Raw genomic sequence first — 14,845 nt, forward strand, 5'->3', positions numbered from 1 at the left:
GTCAATGTCCACCACAATACAATGCTCCTTCTCCAAGTCCGCAACCGGCCAACCGCATCTTTTACATGCAAACTTGCAAAAGCAATATAAATGTATAAGAACTAGAGAAGTGTAATTTCACAATTTGGAGACTTAGAGTATATCAGTACATCACCTTTGTAGTTTCAGGCTTTCAGCAATCAGCAGCCTTCCTCTTCCATAATAAGTGATTGAGTGAAGAGAAAGACAAGTACAACTAACTCATGAACTCAACATACAACAAGGCAGTACACTGATCAGTGATCACACATCACAGCAACATGATATTACAATAGTACATAGTCCAAGTTTAACATATGTAATAGTTCACAAAACATAGAACATGATAGTGATAGTCTGATAGATAGCAGTCCACATAACAAACATAGAAAATCATGATAGCAGTCTCTAATTTAGGAAATAGATAAAATCAAGTGTGGCTGATAGGCATAGGCTCAAGCTTCTTGGTCTTCCTCAATTGTTCCACTCTCCTCCACACCTTCAACCTCGGCATCATCCAATCCAAATGATACAGCCTGCAGCTCAGGTTCATCAATGGAGAGTTCAGCAACTTCAAGAAGACCTACACCACTAAGGGAATCAAAAGAATCTCCCCCAACATTCCACATCCTTGTCTCTCCTTTCTTGTATGCATCAGTTCTTCTTGACAAATGTCTCAGATTTGAGTGCACAAAGACCAAATCTTCAGCTCGCTCAGGAGTTAAGGCATTTCTTTTGACACTATGGATGAAGCTATATGTGCTCCAATTTCTTTCACAACAAGAAGAAGAGGCCGGTTGGCTGAGCAGTTTCATGGCCAAACCCATCAAAAGAGGGACAGATTGTCCATGATTTGTCCACCATGTCATTGGGGAAACAGCCCATCTATCATGTATAGAATCAGGGTCATTGAATTCTTCTGAACAACTAGAAAACCTTGCGTATTCTTCCTTTACTGCAGCCAACTCTTGCGGTATGCGAAAGAATTTCTTGAAGCAAGTCATCCTCATTTGTGATATTTCCTTGTCCTTGTGGGGGGGTAGTCGGCCAGCACCTTCTTGAAGCCACATGTTGCTGTAAAATCTGGAATGGGCAGCAATTTAGATCATGATCAACTGAAAAAATGAAGAGCAAACAATCTGAATTTTAATTGCACAGTGCATATTACCTTGGATTGAGTGAATGAGCCAAACAATGAAGTGGATTATTGCCTTTTGTCCACCTAGCAATCAATATATCATAAATAACAGAGTAGAGGTCTGACTCCTCATTTGGTTCCTTCCCTTCATGCAAATATATTTCTTTCTTCACTTTCTCAATCATTGAATCCCACATCTCATAGATTAAGTGAAGACACGGGGTGTCGGTGTCCGCAAAGCGTATCATATCATAGATAGGACTAGTGAACCTAAGAATGTATTCTACATTGCCCCACCAGACATCACTTAGTATTTTTTCCTTTACATGTTGGGCAGTTGAAGCATCCTCTTTGTAGATGCTCCATTTGTCACTAATCACCATGTGTTGGAGAGCTGCTTTTACCTCAACAAACCGTTTTAGCATACACACAACTGATGCAAATCTTGTTTCAGCAATAGAGAGCAATTTCAAATGGCTGAACTCATTGAACATGGAAAGACGCATGCCATGATTCATTATGAAATTCTTGATCATAGTAGCCTCAACTTTGACATTGTTTATAAATTCTAATTGACTCCAAACATGCATATCCTCATCAGTAGGTGTCCTTGGCAGTTTAGGTTCACATATATTTTTCATAGCAAGGTTGAGAGTATGCACTACACAAGGTGTCCAAAATATGTGATCATTTTCAGCTTCAATTAAAAGACCCGCACCTTTGCAATTTGCAGCATTATCTGTGATGATTTGTACCACATTTTGTCGACCTACTTCATCAATGATAGCCCTCAACTTCTCAGCAATATATTCTTTTGACTTGTATTCGCCTTCACAATTGTCAGCCCTCAAAAACATTGGTGCTTTCTCAGAAACAGCGATGAAGTTGATGATTGGCCTCCTCTGAGGATCTGACCAACCATCGGAGCAGATTGTGACCCCTTTCTCTGGCCATGTGCTCTTTGTACTCTCCAATAGAGTCTCTATGTGCCTTCTTTCTTGCTTCAGAAGTGATTCCCTAGCCCTGTTATACCCAGGGATTGTGTAACCTTGCAAATTGTGGCGGCTGCAAGCAAATGCAAAAGCTTCTCTAAAATATGGGTTTCTCAGAAAGTTGAAAGATATTCCACCAGAATACATTGCTCTAACAATTAAAGCATCCAAGTGCTTGCGGTCTTCCAATGCCCAAGATTTTTCCAATATAGAAGCAGGTCCCCTCTTCTTCTTGCTGTTATTGATTGAAGGAGCTACAGGCAAAGAAACTGTGCGTTGCTTCGCTCTTTCCACTAGCTCCTGGCACCTTTCCACGTCCATCCTCATCTGACTCAGCATTTCATATGTAACCTTCGTACATTTGCCAATCCCCTTCCCTGATTTCTGCAGCAAATGAGCTTCAACTCTAGTGTAGCTGGTGCATTTTTCCAATCCACAATAGTTGCATCTCCATGAAGCATTTCCTCCACCAGCTTTAGGCCTCTCTAGAATGGTGACATGATCCCACAGCGGAGCCTTGATATCAGTTGTTCTTGTGGCCCCAGATCCCACACTACCACTAGCACTAGCAGTACCACTTCCAGCACTACTCAAATTTGGAGATGCCATACTGGACAATGAGTATTGGACAAAATCAAGAGGGGACAACGCAAATAACAGAACAGACAGCAGCGAAACAAATTCATAATGGAATCAAAGAACTGTGTTTGGTAGATTATTATCTTCAAGTTTAGACACAAATAGATAGAGTAAAACGATTGCAAAGAATATTCACCCAGAATAGACACGGTTGTTCAGATGCTCTCATCAAACAAAGGACACATGGAGCGATTGAGCAACAACCAAAGCATGTCAAAATGCTCTTATTCATAGACTGCAGTGACTATCCGTGTTTTAGAGCTAAATTGGATTGGGGATTGGGGATTGGGGAGGGAGAGGAACTCACCTAGTCACCTAAGTAGGGGGCACGAATCGAGAGCGGGCTTCGTGGGTGGCGGCTGCGTGGAGGCGAATCGGGGATGGCGAGGCGCTCCCCTCCTGGTTCGAGCAGGACGTTGACCGGGACAGGGAGGCGGGGAACTTCCGGCTCGAGGATGAAGGCGGCGCGACGACGAGAGGAGCAGGACGGCGGAAGCAGGACGACGGCGGGGAGGCGCCGCCTCGTCTGGAGCAGGTCGTCGGCTTCGGACCGAGGGCGACCGAGGAGGGTCGCCGCCTTGCTGCCCCGATCTGGGAGTCGAAGGGCGACTCGGGGAGGGCGACGACGCCGCGCGGAGGACGGCGGCTCGAGGCGGAGTGCGAGTCGGCGGCCGAGGAGGGGGCCCAATCTGGGAGGCGAAGGGCGACGCGAGCGCCGGCTTGTCCGCGTCGATCTGGGAGGCGAAGGGCGACGCGGGAGCGGCGGCGTCGATCTGGGACGCGAACGGCGAGGCGAGGCGAAGGGCGACGGGGAGGAGGACGACGGCGCGAGGCGAAGGGCGACGGGGAGGAGGACGGCGGCGCGAGGAGGAGCGGGAGACGGGGAGGCCGATGCCGTGCGTGAGGCGGAGGCGGCTGCGTGAGGTCAGGACTCGGGACTGGAAGTAGGTCACGGAACTCGCGACTGGGCTCTGCTGGGCCGTATCGACCGGCCGAAACGTCTCCATTCTTAAGTTTCCGGCCCACATAACCTGGGATACGTGGACACGCCGCGGATACGTATCCCGGCCGTATCCCAGGCGTATTCGTATCGGATACGTCTCCGATACGGGATACGCGAGCACAGTGCCGTATCCGTGTTTTAGAGGAGGCTGCAAGCAGCTCGAGTGAGCCACGGAAGGCCCACGCCGCGGCCCATTCGCCGGCCGGCACCACGGCGTGCTCGCCCTCCTGCCTCGGCCAGCTACGCACAAGCAGCCATGTGAGGTTAGGGTCATGACGATGGGGAAGGTCCTGGGCTTCTTCTGGTAGCCATGGCTTCCGGCCTCCGAGACCATGGTGGTCCCGCAAAAAAAAGTCTGGAGGAAACGAGCAAGGCTTCAACGCGGAATCGGTGGTGTCTTCGTGCCTTGAATGTCGAGTCAACCCAAGCCTCGTTCAGCTGGCTAGCTGGCTGGTGGCTGGGCTGATTTGGCGTGAGAGGAAAATACTGCTGGCTGGCTGGTTGGCTGGTGGCTGAGCTGATTTGGCGTGAGAGAAAAACACTGTTGCTGCTGGCTGAACCAGCCAGCCGAACAAGGTACCAGTTTCTCAATTGAGAAATGGTGTCTTGCAAATTTTGCATCTCTCTTTATTAACTTGGGTGCCATCTTAGATTTTTGCTGATGCATCTTTTTATTAAATATTATAAAAATCAGCTAAGATGGAGGGTTGGGACTTCCCTCATAGTCATAGTCAAGCGATCGTGCTATGGTCGTGGAAGGATCCATCTTTAGTACAACAGGATCTAGATCTCAGATCGAGCCCGAGCTGGATTAAACTGAAAATTAAACATGCATGATGTCCAGGCTCCCCTGGCGTCAAGCACTTCCTTGGCCCACCTGTCGGGTGCTGCCAAGCCAGAGGGGTGGTTTCCTCCTCGGACCCAGGCCCGCGCTTCAGCGAGAGAGCCGCGTGGGTGAGTTGTCCCAGGCGGCCAGGCCCCCTGCCGTTCCGCAATCATTCGTGCCACCTCCGTCCACGTCGTCCAGGACGAACGGGGATGGGCCCCCTCGCTTCAGTCTGCTCCAGCGCATGACCGCCCCACCAAATCCGGTCCCACCGTCAGACAGGTGAAGCGGCCCCTCTCTCTCCCTCATGCTCCGCCCGCGTGGGTAACAGTCGGCGCGATCCAGGTCATCTCCTCCGCCTCCCTGATCTCACCTCCCGCCGCTGCCGCAACGCCGCCAGCCGCTGCGAGCGAGAGAAAGAGGGAGGGAGAGATGAAGGGCGCTGGTGGCGGCGCGGTGGCGCCGGGGGACTACGTCTACTTCAAGTCCATCGTCCCTCTCCACAAGATCTCCGTGAGTTCGCGCGCTCCTCGACTCCCTCCCTCCCATGTCTTATCTCACTAGTCTAGTCGCTTCTCCTCGCGCCGTCCGGGGTATCAGGGGTTTGGGTACTAGGCGTCAGGCGGTGCCGCTTTGTCCGGAGCTGGTCGTTGTCTGATTTTGAGATGGATTTGAATCGAATTCAGTGCGAAGAGTTTCTATGCTCCGCGATGGTTGATGTCGATTTGGTGTTTGGCAGACGCATTTGCTGTGGTTTTGGCTTTATCATTGTGGTGGTATTTATTGAGATAGTGGCTTTACCCATTTACCCGAACCTGATGATGTGCTAACAGAGATTGCAAGCTTAATTTTGCGTTTAGGCGCATCATAATGGGAATCCCTGCCCACTGCCAGGTCATTCTTGCGTGGTTATGATCCAACCATTCTGTAGTTTCACTTTCACAAGTACTACCTGGTGGCTTGATGCACTCTTGAAAAGGATTAGCTCAAATTTCTCGGGTCATAATTTACCGGCAACTCCATCTCTCAAGTCTGCTCAGCTATGCAGCACGGATACGGATACGCGTATCGGTATCGGAAGGATACGGATACGCGGATATGACAATTTCCTAAAAACCCCGATACGCGGATACGTTTTACTATTTTTTTTAAATAAATAAATAATGGCACATATTAAGTTTGTAAAAGCAGTAAATTACCTTGCAAGAAATTCTAGGAACTAAAACGTAATCGAGTTTATACCACGTGCAGTCGCTACAGTAACCAGCCGCTACAGTAACCAGCCGCTACAGTAACCAGCCGCTACAGTTACACCCTCTCACAAAAACAGCTGCTACAGTAACAGCCGGGGCAAAACCACCAGCCGAACAGGCTGTTAGGTACTAGATTGTGAGCAAAATGAAGTTATAGGCAGTGGCGGAACCAGGATTGAGTCGAACCCCGGGCCGAGTTTTAAGTATAGACGTCCACAAACTCACAGTTCAAAAGATACATGAAAATATAAACAGAAAGATAGATAACATACAAAAAGCGTCATCGCGAAGTAATATATTTATTCTTCTTCAGCAATTGATCCAAGTCATTTTTCAACAATTAATCCAAATCCAGAGGTAAAAACTACTGCAAAATGAAAAAAATTTGGGCCGAACCCCGGGCCACGGCCCGGGTGGCCCGGGGTGTGCATCCGCCCCTGGTTATAGGGACTATATTGAGAGAAAAAAGAAGTTTCAGGGATCAGAATGCGTCACAACTTCATATATTCATATGTCCTATAATAATTAAAAAATATAAGGGGTAAAATGAAAAAGAACCAATCCTTATCTCTTACTATCTCCGCCAGCCCCTGGCGGCCATGGAGCTCTCCCTCACCGGCAACTCTCAGTCCGTGCTCCCTCCCCTGCTGCCTACCCTCCTCCACTCCGCTCGGCACGGCGTTCGCCGCCGGCAGATCTCCCCCTCCCCTGCTGCCTACCCTCCTCTGCACTCGGCGCGGACGGCCGCGAGCGGAGCGGCGGAGGCGGGAAGAGCGGCGCAGGTGGGGCGCATGGCCATGGGAGGAGCGGAGCAGCACGCGGCTGCGGGCGAGCGGAGCAGCGCGGGCGGACCGAGCGGCGCGCGCGTCCGGCAAGCAGGGACGGAGGCTCGTCGCGTATCGGCGCGCGTGGCCGGCGAGCAGATACGTATCGGCTCGCGTATCCAATATTCATGAAAATAATAAAAATTCGGATACTCCGAGGATACGTATCTAAGGCGTATCCGACACGTATCCGTATCCGATACGTATCGGATACGCGATACGCTGCCTTAGTGGCGTATCCGTGTTACGGAGCTGCTCAGTCAACTTATTTAATAGTTGAAAGTTAATTTGATTCGCTGATAAAATTAGGTCTTACCTTAGGATACAATATAACAACCTTTATTTCATTGCTTGCTTGCATTAATCATGCGAATCGTTGTGGATTTGTTTTGTCTTGCCCACTGGTATGTATATCCAGTAACAGATAGGCATTGTAAACATCAATCTTTGATTGCATATCCCTGAGTTTTCCAGTCTGGAAATCATGCATATCTTTGTCAACTCGTTAGAGTTTTAATATGCAACACACCATCTGAAGAAAAAAAATGCTTTAGTGGTTCTTGTTTATTTTTTTGCCTAGTTTCTGAGCTATTTCCTTCCATTGGAGAATTTGTAGATTGGGCCAAAACTTTGGAGGTACTATGACTTTGGGCCTAAGGTTGTGCCTCCTCTTGTCTGCATCCCAGGAATTGCAGGGACAGCTGATGTATACTATAAACAGATCATGTCCCTCTGTATGAAGGTACATACATTCGGAAATGAATCTTTAACTCCATCTGTTTATTCTTATTTCTATTATCTGAAATGTGATAGTTCATGTGTGCCTCTGTTAACTTGCGACCTAAATCATATTCATGTTTGTAGGCAGCCAAAATACCAAATTGTGTTAGTGTCATGAAGTCCTTCAACTTTTATTTGTGCATACATTCTTCAGATTTTACTACCAATTTTATTGTGGAGAAACCTAGTTGATTTCAAGTGGATTGAAGATTATTTTTTAAATTTTCTTACAGGGTTATCGAGTGATATCAATCGACGTTCCTCAAGTTTGGAATCACCATGAATGGATTCATTCATTTGAAAAATTCTTGGACTCCATGAACATCCATCATGTAATGAAACCCACCCTGTTTTCTTCTGCATTCATGTTCTAATAAGGATATTAAGTTAATAAGGCACTGCCATTAGGTTTATTTGCCACTCTTGTTCTTAGCACCCATTGTCTAAGAATTCCTTATGTATTTTTTTCACTCCCTACTTTTGCATTTGCACTTTTTTAAAATTTTGTTTTTTTAGTTTTTTTTTCCAACTTTCCATCAGGACATAGACAAATGCAACCAAGATATAATTGGTAAAACAACATAGTTTCAAGATATAATTAGCAATCAGTGCAAAAATAATTATTATTGTTTAATTCTATTCTTTCTGGAAGAAAATGAGTCAGTACATTAGGGCCAGTTATAGTTATTTCTTGCAAATGTACAGCAGAAGTCTTAATTTTACAAAACTAAATCCTGAGGTATTTTGTTTCAATTGTGCATAGGTTGTGCTGACTGTCTGAGAGTGCAGGTTCATATTTATGGTACATCTCTTGGTGGATTTTTGGCACAAATATTTGCTCAACACCGTCCAAGGAGAGTGAAGTCCTTGATCCTATCAAATACTTTTCTTGAGACACACAAGTTTGCAGCTGCCATGCCATGGTCTCCAGTGTATGTATAATCATTTCAAAGGCCTTCTTCTAAGACTCCGAGAATCTGTATTACAAAGTAGTCATATATTGTTTATGCATCTGACACGTCCTTTCATTTATGTCATGTTGTTTCAAAGGCATTGGTATATGTTTCTTGCTAACACAAGGCTTACAATTCCATTATAATTTCTCACTGATGGGATATATACACCCATCCTTTTTTTAAATTAATGGCTTAAGTCTGACAAAGCTTCACCATAAATCTGATGATGTACCAATTTCTGTGATTCTGAATAAGTTAACTGAGTTATCCTTACGAATGTCGAGTCACTTCAAATTTATTTTATTGAAACCAGGAATTGATAGAGGGCTATCTAGAAACATTTCTTATTCTGCTGGAGAATTTGTTTTTGCTACAAATATATTTAGGCTACATTTGTTGTGTTATGTCGAACACAAATGTTACTTTTAAACCCATTTTTAATGCTTAAAGAAAACTTGCCTCTGCTATGCAGTTTTTTTTTGTTCTGTGCTTATTTTTCAATGGTTTGACAGTTGATTTGTTAACTATTCCACGTGTTTCTGTACTTTGCAATGCAGCTGTTGGTGTATGTGTTGGCCCAGTGTTACGGCCCATCTAGAGGCCCATGTATAGGTTCTGTATATACCCACCCTTCTAGGGTTTGGATGAATACAAGGAAATTATTCCCCAAAACAGCAGCTGCATCTCCTTTTGCAATTTGGTTTAGAAAAACACTGCTAGCCAGACATGAAGATATGTTATTTCCAACAGTACTGAGCTAAACCAAGCATCTAACCTTCAACTATTGGTGATGCCGTCCATCGCTGTAGCTTAGATGATGTTAAGTGCTGACGTGCTGGCTATAATGGGTTGACATGAAGCTGAATGATGTTCAATGAAACACATGGTGTGATGTGTGAAGTATATAAACATAATGCAACTAAGAAACTCGGGTTCTCAGATCAACTTTAATAATTTTTCTTAAAAACTTTTTTTTAACATCAGGTGATAGCATATGTTCAAATTTTGCTGTTTGAGGAAAAGAATTGTTCAAACTTTGACTATATAAAAATCTTATTTATACTTGGTATATTAACTACTGAATAACTCTATCCAACAATTTTCTTTATATTGCAGTGTTAATTGGACCCCTTCTTTTTTGCTGAAGCGATACCTCTTGACAGGAATCCGAGATGGTCCCCATGAACCATTCATCGCGGACTCAGTAGATTTTGTTGTGTGTCAGGTTCGTATCAACTTTCAACACTTCTTTTATGTTTTTGCATTCACAGCACTTTTTCATTGATTTGGATATGTTATAAGTACGAGTAATCCAACTTGATGTGATCAGGGTTCACCAAACCGTCGGTAACCGGTCCGGTTTGACCGGTTACCGGTCAAACCGGTCCGGACCGGTTCCGGTTTGGTCCGGTATGAAACCGGTCCAAATTCAAAATTTAAATTTGAATTCAAAAAAATGAAAAATTCCTAAAAATACTTCAAGGTGCGACGAATCTAATGGTGTCAAATTTTCTTCAAAATTCGTTCATTTAGTATAGTTTGCGGGGATTTGAAGTTAAATAAAAAAACGTGCATACAAAAGTATACAAATACAATGTAAAATTAGTACAAAAGAGGGTTGGAGGGTTCATTTAGACTAAAATATGTTATACAAACATTTATTTAGTATACTTTGCGGGTATTTGAATTTAAACCAAAAAAGAAAAAAATTGAATTTGACCGGTTACCAGTCAAACCGACCGGTTACCAGTCTAACCGGCCGGTAAACCGGTCTAACCGGCCGGTATACCGGTACGAACCGGTTGAACTACGCCATTTGAATTCAAATTTGAATTTGACCGGTTTCTACCGGTAACCGGTCAAACCGGTCCGGTAAACCGGAACCGGAGGCCGGCGGTTACCGCTAACCGGTCGGATATTTTAACCCTGGATGTGATATATGGTTAAATGTTGATAGTTTGATGACTGATTTGAAGATAACAGCTCTTTCTGTTTTTTACTTTCAACACTTCTTTTATGTTTTTGCATTCACAGCACTTTTTCATTGATTTGGATATGTTATAAGTACGAGTAATCCAACTTGATGTGATCAGGGTTCACCAAACCGTCGGTAACCGGTCCGGTTTGACCGGTTACCGGTCAAACCGGTCCGGACCGGTTCCGGTTTGGTCCGGTATGAAACCGGTCCAAATTCAAAATTTAAATTTGAATTCAAAAAAATGAAAAATTCCCAAAAAATTCCTAAAAATACTTCAAGGTGCGACGAATCTAATGGTGTCAAATTTTCTTCAAAATTCGTTCATTTAGTATAGTTTGCGGGGATTTGAAGTTAAATAAAAAAACGTGCATACAAAAGTATACAAATACAATGTAAAATTAGTACAAAAGAGGGTTGGAGGGTTCATTTAGACTAAAATATGTTATACAAACATTTATTTAGTATACTTTGCGGGTATTTGAATTTAAACCAAAAAAGAAAAAAATTGAATTTGACCGGTTACCAGTCAAACCGACCGGTTACCAGTCTAACCGGCCGGTAAACCGGTCTAACCGGCCGGTATACCGGTACGAACCGGTTGAACTACGCCATTTGAATTCAAATTTGAATTTGACCGGTTTCTACCGGTAACCGGTCAAACCGGTCCGGTAAACCGGAACCGGAGGCCGGCGGTTACCGCTAACCGGTCGGATATTTTAACCCTGGATGTGATATATGGTTAAATGTTGATAGTTTGATGACTGATTTGAAGATAACAGCTCTTTCTGTTTTTTACTTTCAACACTTCTTTTATGTTTTTGCATTCACAGCACTTTTTCATTGATTTGGATATGTTATAAGTACGAGTAATCCAACTTGATGTGATCAGGGTTCACCAAACCGTCGGTAACCGGTCCGGTTTGACCGGTTACCGGTCAAACCGGTCCGGACCGGTTCCGGTTTGGTCCGGTATGAAACCGGTCCAAATTCAAAATTTAAATTTGAATTCAAAAAAATGAAAAATTCCCAAAAAATTCCTAAAAATACTTCAAGGTGCGACGAATCTAATGGTGTCAAATTTTCTTCAAAATTCGTTCATTTAGTATAGTTTGCGGGGATTTGAAGTTAAATAAAAAAACGTGCATACAAAAGTATACAAATACAATGTAAAATTAGTACAAAAGAGGGTTGGAGGGTTCATTTAGACTAAAATATGTTATACAAACATTTATTTAGTATACTTTGCGGGTATTTGAATTTAAACCAAAAAAGAAAAAAATTGAATTTGACCGGTTACCAGTCAAACCGACCGGTTACCAGTCTAACCGGCCGGTAAACCGGTCTAACCGGCCGGTATACCGGTACGAACCGGTTGAACTACGCCATTTGAATTCAAATTTGAATTTGACCGGTTTCTACCGGTAACCGGTCAAACCGGTCCGGTAAACCGGAACCGGAGGCCGGCGGTTACCGCTAACCGGTCGGATATTTTAACCCTGGATGTGATATATGGTTAAATGTTGATAGTTTGATGACTGATTTGAAGATAACAGCTCTTTCTGTTTTTTTTTTCTTATTTGATCCTCTCTTTTCTACATGCCTTCTCATTTGATAACACCTTCTCCATTCCAGGTCGAGACATTGTCAAGAGATGACCTTTCGTCAAGGTTGATGCTAAATGTTAATGTTGCATCAGTTGGGTCATTGATGCTACCTGATTCATTCATCACAATAATGGACGTGAGTTATCAAAAATTCAACTGACTAGCAGAAACCTCGTACATTAAGTTTCACATAGGCTTTTCTTAGTTCTATATTCCATTAATTGGCTGCAAGACAGCTAGAGCCAAGGCTGTCTATATGGTTAACATAAGATTTGGAAATTAATTATGAACATTTAGGAGTAGATCGGGGGATAAGCATCTTTAATTTTGATTCCCTATTAATGAAATCCAAGATTAGCTCTTGCCATAATTCATGACTGTTGACGCTCCATACTAATGGTGAGCTGTGAATATCTTTTCACAGACAAACGACTACTCTGCTGTCCCCCAGCAGTTGAAGGACCAGTTAAATGAAAGGTATCCTGGTGCAAGGCGTGCTGTACTGAAGACTGGTGGCGATTTTCCCTTCCTGTCGCGTCCAGATGAGGTTAATCTGTACCTTCAGGTATTGTGGACATGTTTTTTTTTTCCGTTTCACTGTTAGGGGACTTTACTAAAATAATTATCAAAACCTTGCCAGCTACATTTGAGGCGAGTTGGTGTAGAATCAAAGCCAGATCTGGTCCAAGGTTTCACAAGAAATGGCACTGCTGGGAGTTCAAAGGATCAGAAGGATGGAGGGGACAGCATTAGTGATAGCCCTGAAGACTATGGCCACCGTGGTTCAGGTGGCAGTGATCATGATGCGAGATATCGTGGATCGGAATCACACGATTCTGATAAGCCGATACCAACAAGCACAATGTACTAGGTATGCTCGCCCAATCCTGTTCCTGTAAGTTTGACTATGATGTATTACAGGTGTTCCATGACAAATATAAAATCATATTCACAATGTACTATGTTGTTGCTTTTTATGTTTCGTCAAGATAGTTGTTCCATATGTGCAGAAGTGGGTCCGTAGAAAATAATGGAAGCCCATGTCACACCTGCATTGGAGTTGGTGTTGCCACTGGGAAATCCGAAAAAGCGCCTGTGCAGTAGGAACATGCCGCCATCAGAGAAAACGACTCATCTCACGGAGGAAATCCAGTACAAAATAGAAAGCCAGATCGAAAACATCGAAATGTCGATCCAAACCCTAGCCTATTATTCTGGAGGAAAGCATCCTATTAGCTTTTTCTTAAAAATGCTGTATTTTCAGACTGGTGTGTGAAGTGGCATACTTTGAGTTGTTGGAGCTAAAATGATTTAGACCTGTTGGTGGCATTGTGAAGAGTTGTAGGAGGAGCGATCTAGAACCAGTTCATTTTAGCTTTCTTAAAACTAGCTATAGGTCGTGGATTTCAAATGGCTTGACAATCTTCTTGGAAAAAAGGCAAAACAGTTTCTCGGTGGCAATGCGGTAGTTTTAAGGACTTTACATGAGAAAATACCATAGGTGCCAGTTGAAAATGGATTTAGGTACCGGTTTTGCAACCGGTACTACGAAATCGAGACCAAATGTGGGCGCTTAGGACATTGAGTTAAAAAACTGGTGCCTAAGACTCTCTTTAGTGCCATGTGAAGGTTCCACATGGTACTTAAGCATTTTTGCTAAAAATAGATATTAAACCTGGGAAGAGGTCCGCAAGTCAAAAGTCACACAATTTTTCACGCAAAATATGCTTGCATGTGGTCGCCGGGATTCAAACTCTGAATTTCTCGCCTCGGTGTACTTTATTTACCATCTCACCTACACATCACTTTTGATGGGAAGAGAGATATTTTTCTTTTGAAGTAACATATGGATGAGCCTTTGGTACCAGGTGGTAACATCACCCGGTATCTAAGGCTATCAATAGGCATCGAGTGGTGTTACTACCCGGTACTTATGTAGAAATACTGGATGGTAACACCATCTCGTGCCTATGGATAGCCCTAGATACCGGTTGGTGTTACCACGCGGTACCAAAATCTCTCTATAGGCTTCCATTCACCCCAAATGTACCATCATGAAGAAGACTTATCACCTATACTCGTATAGGTACTGGGTCTTCTTCGTGCCAGTACTTTTGGGGTGGATCTTTGGCTTATTTTCTAGTAGTGTTAATACTTCAGGAGTGAGGAGAAGCTGGTGAGCCCTTTGTTTTTTTTGTATCACCCCTATTGTAATCTACTATTTTGGGGCTTCATATGGGTTTTTTTTAGTGAAGCTATTTTACTTTTATAAGGCTTCACCAAAAGCCAGTGGACAAGCCGGTGAAGAAGTCTTGTCAAATAAGCCTAGGTGTACTTCAAGATGCATATTTGTTGTATATTTAAATATTACTGCTGTATTTTTCATTGATGTTTGCTTTTGGACTGGAGAAGGTGGTAGAAAAGATTAGGTGTTGAGATTGTTCCTATGCACTTGAAACATGTGATAAAAATGTTATCTTGTTGTTGCAGTATGTGTGGATTATGATAATATGTTCTTGGAATTCTATGAATGGGTAAGTGCTCTGAGGCCGTTGGCGCACTTGCTAAATGTAGCAGTTGAGAATCGTGTTGCTAGTAATTGTAGACAGTCTTATTACTTTTTCAAAATAAAGGTAAACAATCTTAATAATTATTCTCAAACCTTTCAGCTCTGTTTGGAATGGAATATTTTGATAGGAAAAATGTAAGAAACAGAAACAGAAGAAAGTTTTGGAGGCTAGGTGGATTCATCGGTTCCTTTCCTATGGAATACTGTTGCAGGCTTGATTTTGTTGGAATTTGGTCCATTTATGGCGCATTTAGGAGAATTTCAA

The 14,845-nt window shown here is 43.5% G+C and overlaps 2 protein-coding genes across 6 annotated transcripts; one reads left to right on the top strand and one right to left on the bottom strand.

Annotated features, from left to right (window-relative positions):
- Nucleotides 1–341: 341 nt before the first annotated feature.
- Nucleotides 342–2,788, bottom strand: LOC120692156. Of its 2 annotated transcripts, XM_039975393.1 has the most exons (3): nt 2,050–2,788; nt 1,187–1,941; nt 342–1,101 (listed from the first exon to the last, which is right to left on the bottom strand). In XM_039975393.1, exons 1-3 carry the CDS (start codon nt 2,755–2,757, stop codon nt 474–476), a joined length of 2,091 nt encoding a protein of 696 aa, XP_039831327.1. In that variant the 5' UTR covers nt 2,758–2,788; the 3' UTR covers nt 342–473. The 2 variants fall into 2 exon arrangements, with proteins under 2 accessions (XP_039831327.1, XP_039831326.1); XM_039975392.1 differs by having other exon boundaries at nt 1,187–2,788.
- A 2,112-nt stretch (nt 2,789–4,900) lies between these two features.
- Nucleotides 4,901–14,458, top strand: LOC120690660 (maspardin-like). Of its 4 annotated transcripts, none has more exons than XM_039973397.1 (9): nt 4,901–5,129; nt 7,310–7,435; nt 7,707–7,805; nt 8,263–8,405; nt 9,546–9,654; nt 12,040–12,147; nt 12,436–12,576; nt 12,652–12,882; nt 13,022–13,361. In XM_039973397.1, the coding sequence occupies exons 1-8, from the start codon at nt 5,049–5,051 to the stop codon at nt 12,880–12,882; spliced, it is 1,038 nt and encodes a 345-aa protein (XP_039829331.1). In that variant the 5' UTR covers nt 4,901–5,048; the 3' UTR covers nt 13,022–13,361. The 4 variants fall into 4 exon arrangements, with proteins under 4 accessions (XP_039829331.1, XP_039829334.1, XP_039829332.1 ...); XM_039973400.1 differs by lacking the exon at nt 13,022–13,361 and adding an exon at nt 14,285–14,458 and having other exon boundaries at nt 4,938–5,129; XM_039973398.1 differs by having other exon boundaries at nt 4,938–5,129; nt 13,001–13,380.
- The last annotated feature ends 387 nt before the right edge of the window (nt 14,459–14,845 follow it).

Source organism: Panicum virgatum, chromosome 9N (genome assembly GCF_016808335.1).
Source record: "Panicum virgatum strain AP13 chromosome 9N, P.virgatum_v5, whole genome shotgun sequence".
Classification (NCBI taxonomy): Eukaryota; Viridiplantae; Streptophyta; class Magnoliopsida; order Poales; family Poaceae; genus Panicum; species Panicum virgatum.